The sequence below is a fragment of the Centropristis striata genome, chromosome 19, assembly GCF_030273125.1.
Source record: "Centropristis striata isolate RG_2023a ecotype Rhode Island chromosome 19, C.striata_1.0, whole genome shotgun sequence".
Taxonomy (NCBI): Eukaryota; Metazoa; Chordata; class Actinopteri; order Perciformes; family Serranidae; genus Centropristis; species Centropristis striata.
The window spans coordinates 12,488,695-12,502,744 of NC_081535.1; the positions used below are offsets into that span (position 1 = coordinate 12,488,695).

A 14,050-nucleotide genomic window follows, 5' to 3' on the forward strand; every position below is an offset into this window, starting at 1 on the left:
TTAGAATATGATGGAAAAGTCCATTTCCAGTAGTTCAAGTCATATAGCCCCATTTCCATATTAAACATACTTTTTAAAATTGATCTTTTGTAATATTAAACATTTTTTGGGGCACTGAATTTTAGGTCTTCTTTAGGTAAGCCATAATCATTAAAATTAGTAGAGATTGAATAATTTAAGACATGAAATGTTTCATTCTGTGTGTAATGGATCTATATAATGTGTTATTTCCACTTTTGGAATTGAATTACTGACATAATTAAACTTTTCTAGATATTCTAATTTTTTGAGATTCACCTGAATGTTCGAATATTAAAAAATATGTCTATTTGAATATTTTCAAATTTCTTAATTATACAATAGTTTAAACAAGTACTTTTATCCATATTGCTTGATTTTTCACTCAGTTACTCACACTATCATTCCCTGTGTTATTCCCCCGTCAGATACAAGGCTGTTGTTCTGGCAGCAAACAACTTTGGACGCTTTTTCACTGGACAAATTACAGCAGCTGGCAAAGTGCCACCTGCAAAGGTGTGTAGCATGAGTGTGTTTCTGTACTTAGTTTCTTTTATTGGCAAAGTGTGAATTCAAGTTATAACATGTTAAATCCCTGTACTGGCCGTCTCAAAATATTTCATGCGCGTTCATGTGTACAGGTTCTGATCATTGGAGGTGGTGTGGCCGGTTTGGCAGCAGCTGGTTCTGCCAGGGCCATGGGAGCCATTGTCAGAGGATTTGACACCAGGTTTGATTTTCATATTATACTGTGCGTCTGAATAGCATATGACAAGAATACTGGCTTTGAAAAATTGTATTTGAGGAGAATAAAGAAATAATTTTTTGTCTCAACTTCTCATGAGATCAGATTTGTTCAATTGGATAGAAGCAGCCCTGTGTCCGTAAACCTATTTGGTAACGCTTTATATTAAGGTCCTTGTAATAACCATTAATTAACAAGTAATAAGGCCCTTGTAAGTCCTTACAAGATGCTTATTAACATTATTGTGTGTTTATAAGCTTATATAAGTGTTAATAATGGCATTACAAACACCCATGACCCACCCATTATGTCTTTGCCATGCCTTTATTAATCTTATTTTGTTTGCTTATTGATATTAAAATATACTTTATTGCTCATCTATTATAAGTTAACTATGCTTTTTGCAACTACCGGATCTAAAGCGAGAACAATACCTTATTACTTGTTAATTAATGGTTATTAAGGACCTTATTTTAAAGCGTTACCACCTATTTTTGTTAATATTGCGTGAATCACACATGATTTGATTGCAAAAATGCCAGTCCTGATGGCAGCAAACACTTTAAATGTCAAACAGATTATTGTCATTGTCAAGTGTATCAATTTCCATCATATGTGTGCAGTTTTAACAATACAAACAGTAACAGAGAGGATTTTCTTCTGCCTGACTATAAGAAATAACCTCTCCCCTCTCTCTCTTCCAGAGCTGAAGCTTTGGAGCAGTTTAAATCTCTGGGCGCAGAGCCGCTGGAAGTGGACTTCAAGGAGTCAGGAGAGGGTCAGGGAGGCTACGCCAAGGAAATGTCAAAGGAGTTCATTGAGGCAGAGATGAAGCTGTTTGCCAAGCAGTGTCAGGAGGTGGACATTGTCATCACCACTGCTCTCATCCCTGGTATGCACAGAGTCACACGCTACATAAACACTGACTTGGAATATCACAGAATGTCAGACATGTATTCTGGGCAAATAGTCAAGACCGGTCCTGGAATATTGAACATTGAAAAATAACCAGAACATATTGTACAACAGCTTCACATTTGTTCCATTACTCTGTTGGTTTCAATAGTTTTCTTGGGAAAGTATGTATAATGTCTGTTTCCATTGTAACATTGCAGGCAAGCGTGCACCCATCCTGATCACAAAACCAATGATAGAGAGCATGAAGGATGGCTCAGTGGTGGTGGACTTGGCTGCTGAGGCTGGAGGAAACATTGAGACCACAACACCTGGAGAGCTTACAGTACACAACGTCAGTGAACATACAGGCCTTAACCAAAAGGACAAAGGTTATTGTTTATTTAAATCTTGTAAAATGATTTTCCTTCTTTTTTGTTTTTCAGGGAGTGACCCATATTGGCTACACAGACCTGCCCAGCCGCTTGCCGACTCAATCCAGCACTCTGTATTCCAATAACATCACTAAACTGATGCGGGCCATCAGCGCCGACAAGGACAACTTTTACCTCGATGTCAAGGAAGAGTTTGACTACGGGACCATGGACCATGTGGTCAGGGGATCCGTTGTCATGCAGGTACAACGTCTAGTGTGGACAGCTGCTGAACAAACATGCGTGTATGTGTACAGCTGAGATGTGACACACATTTCTCAGCTGATGTACAGGAAAAACACTGAGGATCCATTAGGGTTGTCACGATACTAAAATTTTCAACTTGATACCGATAATCAGGAAAATATTCGATGCTCGATACCATTTTCGATACCACATGGATAAAAACGAAGACCCCCAAATTTAACAGAAATATTTTTACTAACAAGAAAAATGCAACATGTAAAAATGAACAGAACCACAGGTTAATATTTATAATAAACGGTTGTGCAAAATGAAACTGCAACTATGATAACAAGCTTCAGATACTCGATACTTTTGAAAATGAGTGTTGTATCCAGATACAACGTTTTAGTATCGATACTTTTTTGAGTATCAATACTTTTGACAACCCTAGGATCCATGCAGTCTTATAGAAATCATTCAGAATGGCCTGCAGGTCCCTTTTGACGTCACTAGATGTCACCCTAAGAACAAACAATAATGTACAATCTGATGTCAATGTGCTTTTCACTCACTCCCTGACTTTAAATTTATCGGTTCAGTTATTTAATCAGTCAAATGTTGTTGTGTCAAGTGTCATAACACCACAAGGAAGCTTTGAAGTACATATGTTTTAAAAGAGTTAAAAGAAATGAGATTATCAGAAAAATGATAGTTGGATACCTGTAACTGCACTGTAACAAAAAAAAGTTATTTTATGGAAATTGACTATTATTTTACAGGGCTTTTCTTATGCAAATGTAATAACAAAAGGTGAATTCCTTATAATAAATATTAACCTTGAAATCTGTAAATGAATATTATGCGACATTATAGATTTTTCTCTCACAGTATTATTAAATTATATTTTTATACCAATTACTTTACTCAAATGTTCCTATATTGCAACAAATACAATAAAGTAGTAAATGAGTAAATGGTTAATTCTACTCATCAATACTGTTCTACCTTTAAATAACATGTGCATCATTTTATGATCACTTTTGATTTTCAGATTTTATCCGTCCTACTTTTGAGTCACGTTACCAAAAAAACAAAAATATCCCTAAACAAGTAGTTCATTGAAAGCTCCCCGTCATTGCGTCACCAAACTAATCATCTAAAGCTTTTATTTGTTACACTGGTATCCGTGTTCATGTCGGCTGAAACGTAAGAAGAGAGCATGTGATGTTGCCTGAGGAAGAACAGCAAGGTTGAAACACATTGCAATCCAAAACAGCTGCTACTCCATTCACTTCTGTGTTCTCTGTGTGAGTGTGAAATTAGTAGTTGCACAAGTTCATTATTCAACTGTAAAATGTCCTGAGTAGTATTAGATCCTCAACTAAATGTTTGTTTTTATGTTGTGTATTAATTGAAAGAGAATGCTTTTCAATCATTTTATTCTTTGTCTTAAATCATGGTGCTTGTTATGTTTTGGCAAGATTGCTTTTGCTGTAATCAGTCAAGCTGTGTTCGTGTTTTTGGGTTTAATAAATAGATTTTCGATAGTAATTTGACCCATATCTGATAGCAATAATGGCCATGCATCTTATAAATGATGCTGAAATGCAGATATTACTTACTGATCATTAGTTTGCTTACTTTGATCTTGACAGCATAGTCTCATGTTTCACAGATTCACTAATGCAACAGAGGACACTGTACACCATCAGGTGATGAGATCAGGGAATGAAGTGTAGATAACTACAAGCCGAGCCATTAATATGCTGGTTTGTAAAGATTTATTGAACTGTTTGTGCTCTTTTCCCCTTTCTCCTTTTCACATCTGTTTAATTATTGTCACCTCCAGGATGGAAGGAACCTGTTCCCCGCTCCCCAGCCAAACAACGTGCCCGTTGCAGCTCCACCTAAGCCCAAGTCTGTCAAGGACCTGGAGAAAGAGAAGGCTGCTCAAGTCTCCCCCTTCAGGGCAACGCTGACGACTGCTGGCGCGTACACTGGAGGTTAGTCCAATGTGCCATTAAATCTAGATTTTCTGGTTAAAGGGATAGTTTGGATTTTTGAAGTGGGGTTGTATGAGGTACTTACATAGTCAGTGAATCACTGACAGTAGATGGTTGTCAGCAATTCAGAGAAACAGGCAGGAGTACCTGCACAGCTGATGGACGGGGGCATTAGCAAAACATATTTTAGCCACCAAATAAAAAAAGATAAATATAAGTTTTAGTGTATGCTTTGTTCAGAATATTTTCAATCCTTTGCCTTGCTGTCAGACAATCCTTTCTGACATAGAACCAAAGCTGTTATTTATGCTGTCTTCAAAGCCACCAGACTCCATTGACAAATTTAAATCGCAGAACAAGAGGTTAAAAAAAAGTTATTATAAATGTAAAGTTATTGTGACTAAAATGTAAATGTTTTCAAGGGATTCTGTTGGCTTTGAATATATAACTGCTTCAGTTCTCTGTCAGAAAGGTCTGTGTCATGGCAAGGTAAAGCTGTGGAAATATTCAATCAAAATATACCATCTACTTGTTCTTTTGTTTTTTAGGTAGCTAAAATATGTTTTGCTCCTGCTCCTGTAAATAGCAGTTCATTGCTTGGCTTCTGTGCCAATACTCCCACTTGTTTCTCCAAACTGAGTCGGTGCTGACCAACATCTACTGACAATGGATAAGGAACACATCCAGCCTCAATTGAAAATGTACTTAAAATGTACATTTTCTGTGCAAGAAGAGAAATAATAAGCTTCTCTATCTGAAAACATTGCTCATTTACAAGCCTTATTCGTGTAAATGGTCTCCATTGGCTCTTGAAGGAGGTTAAGGTCCACCAGAAGGTGAAGCATAGGTTAATAATCAGCTTTTTTAGGTCACTGCTGGAATGTGCACAGGAGGCGAGAAGTGACACACAGACACCCTGTTAGTGTCAGGAAGTGTGCATTGTAAAAAACAGTGTCCTGCTGAGTGTGTGTTTGAAGTCGTGCTGTAGTGAGTGGTTCCCATGGTGCCACACAGCGCTCTGTGTAAGTGCGCCACATGCAGTTAATGCGGTTCACACATTGTTTAGGTGCTCCAGTAGTTTCCTACTTAACACCACCACACAGCTGCTGGTGTTAGCCGCCCTTTTTTTTAAAAGAGTGAGAACTTGCTGGTTACATGCTTATTAGCGTTTCATGTAATTAAGTCGTTTTAATCATTTTAGATTGACTGTTATGGGTATTGATAACTTCTTCTACTCCACAAAACGGTTTGTCACTTGCCACCGGTCTTGAAAATGTATCCAGACAAATTGCTCTTTGACTGATAATTATAGCTGTCTGAAGTAACAGGAAATAAAGACAGCATGGGTGGTCAAGTGCCTACCACATCTTGCAGTCAAAGAAAATGTGCTTAGAGTTGGGGAAATCTACTTTATCCAAAGCTCATTTATACTAATTAAACTGCTACTGCTGCAGACCAGAGATGTTGAAAGGTGAAAACAGGATAGGAAAAAGAAAAAAAAATCATATTTTTGGTACACAAAATCAAATTGTTTTAATCTGACTTTCTAGCTTTGTGAAATATTTAATCGGGGGTTTTTTCTATATTCAACTTGGAACAAATTGTTGAAAATGGAAGCTTTGTGACGGAGTCATTAGCTTAAAAAGTTCAGGGACCACTGTACTGGATTTAGGGTTGTCAAAAGTATCGATACTCAAAAAAGTATCTATACTAAAACGTTGTATCCGGATACAATACTAATTTTCAAAAGTATCGAGTATCTGAAGCTTGTTATCATAGTTGCAGTTTCTTTTTGCACAACTGTTTTTTATCATAAATATTTAATTCTAATATTTAAAACCCTAACTGGATTATAAGTTTCTGTTTCTAAATACACTCACTGTACACTAAATGTTAGTTATTTCAATTGCTTTCAGATTATTATAACCAAATCTGCTTCCAGATTTACTGTTCCAGCTCTTTAGGGTGTTTTTTACATTAGCTCTCTGTTATTTCTTTAACCAGGTGCTGCCACCGTGCTGGGTCTGGGTCTGGCAGCTCCCAACGCCGCCTTCACTCAGATCGTCACCACCTTCGGTCTGGCTGGCATCGTGGGATACCACACGGTGTGGGGAGTCACTCCTGCTCTGCACTCTCCCCTCATGTCTGTCACCAACGCTATCTCAGGTTAGTTGTGTTTGGTGTGTCCTTCACATACACCTTTCAGTATAATGCAATCCAGTACACCACCATCACTGATAGTAGTCACAGTGACAAGGTTGGACTGAACAATGTGATATGAAAAGTGTCCCATTAATCTTTGTAGCTTTATGAAAGAAAAAATTACATCGTACATGTTATTATAGCCACAAACTTTTAAAAGTGAAATTATCATCAGATTTCCAAGATTCCTTGAATGACTCGTGTGACAAATATAAAAAAAAAAAAAAGAGGAAAAGTAACCAAATCTGAGTTTTTAAACAGTGATATTTACATGTTTTGCTTAAAGTAAAATGTTTCAACATACCAGATCATATAAAAATCATCAATCAGATTCTGCGCAAATTCAGCAACATTTTGTTCGTTGTACACTAGTAGAAAATATAAATAAAATATGTAAAAACAAAGCATAAAACATTCAGACATGTAATAAAGTCTTAGCTATAGGTTGAGTCCTGTCACATGTCAGTCCAGCAGCCGCGCTGCTGCTTCTCAGAGTCCAAATAAAAACTTTTTGTAGATTGTATACTTATTGTTGCTGCCGCTTAACACAGAGGGGTTAAGAGGTTAGAGAGGTAAGTGCATGTGTGTGTTCTCGTGGCTTTGATCACTCCTCAGTCCCACACTGGGGTAGGAAGTAACACACCGTCGGTGATCTTTGAGGGTCAGGGGAGTCCTTTGCTCTTTTACTCGAGCACACAGCCAGACATGAGAGCTTGGCTGTGGAGCCCAGCAGCAGTGCAGCAACTAAGAGACAGTTTTCACTTCCCTTTAAAACTTTATTACCAACACCTACACCCTATTTTTACATTCCTGACTTCACATCATCTCACTTGTTCTTCTGGGTCTGTGCCCTTTTCTTTCTTTATTTTGTGATAAATCTATGGATTTTTCAACAACAAAGGATGCTTAACCGACAGACAAGTGAAAAATAGGGTGAAAATTATGTTAAATTACATTTCAAATTATAAGAATAAAAATAAGGGTGGGAGACCAACATAGTTCAATATAAAAATCAAGAAAAAGAGGGCTAGGACATACAGTGAATACGATAATAAAAATAATAATATCAAAGTGCAGGTAAAGAGAAAAAACACCTTATCTCAAGGTTGACATTTTTATTAAGAAGCAATATTAACATGATAGAGGAGAACTCACCAGGTGTCAAAGAAATGAAATGAGACCAGACAGGTCCCTAAATTGAACAAACTTTTTCTCATTCCTCCTTGTGCATCCAGTTTCTGTCCTTTTATTTTATGCTCTGTAATCTTTTTTTAAGTTACCAATCTACTACTCTGTCATGTTTGTCAAATTCCATCAATAAATGCATTCATTTTTATTTATTTTATTTAAGTTAATAAGATCATCGCTTAGTATCAGTAGAATATGAGACAGCAAATAAAATAAATGAATACATGTTAAAGATCATTATAAGGTTTTCCTTCCTCCTCCCCCACTGTCTGCCCTCCATCTGTCCTCTTTTTCTCCCCGCTGGTATTTTCCCTTCATATTTGGCGTTACTTTATTACCTTTTATTCGGTCACTGACTGACTGTGGTTATGGAAACAGTGAGACCAACAGAATTCTGTTGTTGTTGTGCCAGGCATCGTAAAGACACACACACACACACACACACACACACACACACACACACACACTCACACACACACTCACACTCACAGACATTAGGGAATCATATTGGAATTTAGCGAGGGACAGTTGTATTCTTCATGGGGAGATTATTGAGTTACAAGCAGTGGTGACTCTGGCTGGTGGGTCATCTTAAATTCATCAGACACTGGTCTACTGAGGCACGTCCTTATATCTGGTGTCTGATAGAAATGCTTTAATCTACTTGAGAGCACTGATTCACTGTCACACTCTGCCTGTAGCCTGGTAGCTGATGTTTGTCACACACCTACAGGACGTCGGCCCACCCAGTTTATACTGTATATTATGTGTCCTAGCTGCTCTGTGTCATGTGTCCACTGATGCCTGTTGGCTTTCTCTCTGGCTAGTCTGTTAGTTGTGGTGCCCAGGCTTGCCTTTGATCTCCACCTAAAGGTGTAATGGTACCTTTTGTTGGGGCGGGGGGGATCAAGTAGTTCACAAAAAATAAAGTGTGCCACACATAGAAGACTATGGTTGTTATTTCAATGTCGGATTCACATTTTATCAATATTTAGGTAAATATACGCATCACACTTGATATCAGAGACACCCAATATTTAAGGACTTGGACCTGGCCCAAAAAAACACTTGATCAGGACAAGTCATTTTCCCCTTCAGTCAGATTATATTTTGACCCAAACCTTTACAGGAAATTTAAACTACATATTGTTTAGCTAGCATAAGTAGCATCGCCATAGGGTCTGTTGAGAATTGTATGACTATGGGATTTTTGCATTGGATTTTGGATCATGGCATAAATAAGCTCTGTGGCAAAATACTCTCTAAGTATTTAAATATCATGCAGGACATTATCTTAGTTGAATGAACTTTAATGTAAATAACATCAAGCTAATATTGGATTTGTCTAGAACACTGGAGATATCAGGACATGGAGGGCATTTATAGATGTTTTAAATGCATTTAAAAACAGATTGTTGCAAAAAAAAAAAGATAAATGAGAAAAGAGACAGAGCCACATGGCTAGTACACATTGAAAAACAGATGTTTTGAATGCACACAGAACAAGATAGCAAATGGGATCTGAGCTGTGCAAGTATGCACATATGAGTTTACTGCACCAACACTAGCATTTGTGCCAACTCAGTAATAAGGATAAACCTGTATATAATTAGCCTATGGAGAAGATTGATGATCAGTGGTATCCTTGTAGTGTGCTTGTGCTAAAAACCGAAATACAAATGTTTGGAAAGCCTTCTGTGAATTCTGTCCTCTTTTATTTATTCATCACAAGCTTTTGCTTCAGAGGACATTTTTAATTAGCCTGTATTTACATAGTACAAGTTGTGAAATAATGTTTGGCAGCATTTGAAACTTGCTTTGTTTAACAGTCGATATACACACCTGATTATAAAGTTGACTTTGGAAAAAAAAATGAGACAAATGAGAGAAGGTCAAACTTTGCATTTGCCTCATTTGATAAAATTCAAACTAGCACTATTGACTTCAAGAACCAGCATGCACACATGCACACTCTCTACCTGCTAGTCAACATAAATTGTACTCAAACACCGTTCCGTGTGAATGCAGGCCCCTGGGGTGCTGTGTGTTACATCTTACTGCCTGTAAGTCATTACAGGGCTGATGTTATCAAGGTTTCCTGAGCCTCTTTTTGGTAAACACACACTCCCTCTCTTTCTTTTTCCCTCTCTTTGTATCTCTAAATCTTCTATTTCTGTCTTTTTCCAATGGGGGAAGCAGACCTAGTATTCTGAGTTTAAGACGACCATACCGTTCTTTTTGTGTTAAACAACGGTTATAAGGCCTTAAAACACTGGGGGTATTTATATAGTGTTAATAAATTGCAACCTTTTTTTCTGGAACAAGGTCTTTTTTCCCCCCTTATCTTTCACACCTTGAATAGGCATCAACGTTGTCTAGCTAAGGATTCTTGGTTGCGCTGTTACTCACAATGAATATATCAATACGGAGGCTACAAAGTCCAAACCAAGACAGTGAACTTTATTATGTCTTTCAAACCAAGCACATCCTAGATCTACTCCTTTGGTTTTTACTTTTCACAATAAATTCCCTCGATCTAAAAGGTACATGCATAATTGTTTAGCAGAGAGAACTCGAATTGACTCAGAGCATTTTGCTAAAAATAAACTCAATAAAATGTCACAAAAAGTAGCTGAGGCTAGACAACAGTAGAGCCCGACCGATATGGGATTGTTGAGGCGGATGCCGATACTGATTTTGGCAGGGGGGATCATCAATAACGATGTGGTGGCCGATATAGTTACTTTTTGAGCTGGAATGAAAATAGTCCTTTTTATGTGGATTGTGCACTGATTTTTTAGCACTCTGCAAATATACCCAGATATAATGGGAATAAAACAGTAGCTGACTATTTAATAGAAAATAATAAAAATTCTGTATCCAGCCAAGCAACTTTTTCTGCATTATATATTGTGTATAAAAAGTTTTCATATCGACACATATTGGACAGCATATACACTGATACCAGCCGGCCAATATCAACCAATATATCTGTCGGCTCTTGACTGTATACCGCATAATTGTTTACCAGAGGGAACTCAAATTGATTCGGTCATTATAATACTCCCCACTCTTTAGCTAAAAAAAAGAAACTTGCTTAAAGTAGCTTAGGCTCGACGAAAACTTATCAACCTGCCAGACGCTGCCCTGGGCTAATAGGATCCCGGAAGTTGGTCCTGTGCCTGCACGAATCTAATCAAACCTTTTATTTTAAGTGTTTCATCTGTTGCAAATTCGCATTGCTGCCGGTATGAATATTTTGCCTTTCCATGTTTATTCATCAAGCCCCCGGTGGCTAAAGGCCTTTTAAGATAAACTTTATTTATGGCTGAATAAATGTTTTGTTGTTTTTGTTACATCTTCACCAAAGGTTTCAGTGTCCTGTATAATGAATTATGAAAGTGGAGATTCATGAATACCCTGTTGTGCAGGTCTGACGGCTGTGGGTGGTCTGTCCCTGATGGGAGGCGCCTACACCCCAACAACTACTGCTGAGACACTGGCTGTGCTGGCCGCCTTCATCTCCTCGGTCAACATTGCTGGTGAGTCACCCGCACATAGACACCTCACAGTGATCCCTGCCAGTTACAGCAACCTTTAGCCAATAAAATATCAACTTCGGCTGAAGATTGAAGTGTTTTATATTGATTGTACAATAACACGCTTTGAACCAAGTTCTGCAGCTGCCCCTCTCTACCCACCTGCTCTGACCAGAGTCGGTGGCTCTGGCTTGGACCACACACATTCATCCCCGCTATTACCCCTTAATAATTCTCATTATAATGACAAAGTGTTCCTGGAGTCATTATAATACTCATCACTCTCTAATAGTCCTGGGAAACAGAGTGTTCCTCCAGGGCTGAGCCATGGATTTGTTTTAATTTCTCCCGTTAGCTCACAGCTAGACACCAGGGGAGACTCTGACGCAGGGGAATGAATAGTTCACTTGCATAATGGATCGGTTCAGCTTGTTTGTTAAAGTGCTTCTTTGAGTTTTATGTGTGTGAGATGCAGGACACCACAAGGTTTTTTAAGTTCAGGGCAAGGCTGTGAATCCTGCCACAAATCTCGGGCCCTCTAGGCTCTGCGGCGTTACTGTTCAAACCACCTATTAGTCTTTTAGATTTCCCTTAACGAAAGCATGCTAAAATACCACAGCCTTTATAGACATACCTAGTTTCAATTTTTTGATCTTCTACATGGGTTGGTTTCCACACGCACATTTCTAAGCGGTTTACCACATTACCCATAAACCCCTGGGAAGAGAAAAAAACATTCCATGGAAAGGGACGAAACACAATAGTGAAATTTAGCTCCAATAAAACAGACCCTGAAATTTTTCAGTCTGTGTGTCTGTTTTGAGGAACAGGTCCCTGGCCGTAGCTTCTTGTTCCCTTTGTGCCTCCACAGTCGTAAGACGTGGGAGTGCATGGAAAACACCTGGGTTTGTTGAATATCTTGAGCTAAATATTTTCAGTTTCTCACGACATGATTTTGTATGTGTGCAATTAGATTCCATATTTTTCTGTTGTGCAACAGGTCACTCATTTCAGCCACTGAGCTGAATCTTGTCATTTCATTTTAAGTCACTTATAAATCAGAGTAAATTATATTGATGCAAGAAAAAGAGCAGCTAAAAGTCTTTTATTTTAGGTTTTGACTAGAAAAAATGTTGTGATTTTAGGGGCACTTCAGTCAGAGATTCTAATCTAAAACATTTTGGTAAATTAAGCCAATATCTGCAAAAAAAAAGACCAGAAGGAATGGAGCCACACCACAATAGTAATGAGTCCCAAATTCCATCAGATTTTGCTGAACTGGAATAAAAATGTTTTTTGTTCTTTATTTGGGGTTACATTCAAATATCTGTCATTTTTCTCGAGACTGGCTGGATCTTAGGTTTTTAGTGTGGTTTGACGTGGCTCTGTAGATGCAGAACACATCACTTTAACGTCACACACCATTGTGCGTGCAGGTCCATTGCAGAAAGAATCAGAAATCGGCTTTAATACACAAGAAAACTTTAATCACAGGAAGAGTTGTAATCTGTTTTGAACATGTTGTGTTGTGTGGGTGGGCTGCCAAAACCGAAAAATTACTAATAAAAGTCTCTATACATATACATTACATTATTATTTTTTACATTTACATATGTATTTTTCTATACTTGCCTATCCTAGAGTGACAAGTTGTTATAATACTGAGACAGCATTTCAACACTAAAATGAAGAAATAGTCCCGTGAGAGTCATTTTTGGTCCGTTTTTTTTTTTGCAACCAGCATGCGCGCATTGTTATTTGTATACAAATAATTGATGGCCTTGTTAGTTGTCCAGACTTTAATATGTCAAAATCTATTGGATGGATTGCCTTAAAATGTTGTCATTCATGGCTCCCAGAGGATGATCTCCTGACTGAAATTCTTGCGCCACCATAAGATTGATATCGGTGGTTTCGAGGGAAAAGTCTCAACATCATAATGGTTTTCTATTTAAATTCTTTACAGAAATTCATGGCCCCCTTAGTCTGAATTTAAGTACATTTTCCAGCACCATCAACAGGTCATATTGACTTTGTTTTATAACAAAATACCTGCAAAACAAATGACACTCCCACCAGCCTCTGCTGTGCATTGCTTATTATTATTGCTAATTAGCTAATGTTAGCCTGCTAAAACACTAAACTGCTTAATATCAGCATGTTAGCATTTAGCTCAAATTCAGCCTCACAGAGCCGCAGACTTCTGGGCCTCATAACCTGGCCAGTGTTGATGATTTCCTATTCCTGCAAGCTTTCTAAATTTAGTGTCAGCCGATCCATTCTTGGTGTAAAAATCAAAATAACCAAAAGAAATGAGTGGATACTGGCTTTGCAATCTTTAAAAGCATGTACATTCCTCCATATTAATATATTGACTCAGTTTGCTCAGCAATAATATTAGTCAGATTATGTTACATGTTTTAACTCGGATAGTCTTCAGCTAAATTTACATGAACTGGTAAGAAACAGGTGGTAGCCTCTGATTCACCCCTGTACGTATGTGTGCATGTGTGTGCACGTTGCTGCAATCATGCCAGGGGGGAAAAAGGGAGACATACACACGGAAATGTGATCTCCTCCTGTAAAGCAGTGAGACACCGTCTGGTCCCGGTTTGACACTTTTGAGGTTTTCTTCTTGAAATATTTACACTGACATAAAGTAGACTCATTAAATTCCGAACATTGGTTATTGGGCTTGGCGACAGTTTTTAGCAATTGGCTTTGAAACACCTGTTGTCTAAAGATAGATATTTTTCATGTATTTCAGGTGCCTCTACATCCCTGCCTCAACACCTCTTAATCTCTTTTTTTGTACTTTTTTTTTTTTTATCATTAAAGGGT

General features: G+C 37.9%; 1 protein-coding gene across 1 annotated transcript in view; it reads left to right on the top strand.

The window, feature by feature from the left end:
- The window catches only part of nnt (nicotinamide nucleotide transhydrogenase), a 36,293-nt gene that overhangs the window by 7,495 nt on the left and 14,748 nt on the right, over positions 1–14,050 (top strand). The window contains exons 5-12 of the mRNA XM_059357811.1: positions 447–534; positions 660–748; positions 1,468–1,655; positions 1,879–2,012; positions 2,104–2,295; positions 4,127–4,280; positions 6,285–6,446; positions 11,102–11,212. Coding sequence (XP_059213794.1) covers positions 447–534; positions 660–748; positions 1,468–1,655; positions 1,879–2,012; positions 2,104–2,295; positions 4,127–4,280; positions 6,285–6,446; positions 11,102–11,212 — 1,118 coding nt within the window. The remainder of the gene's footprint in view (positions 1–446; positions 535–659; positions 749–1,467; positions 1,656–1,878; positions 2,013–2,103; positions 2,296–4,126; positions 4,281–6,284; positions 6,447–11,101; positions 11,213–14,050) is intronic.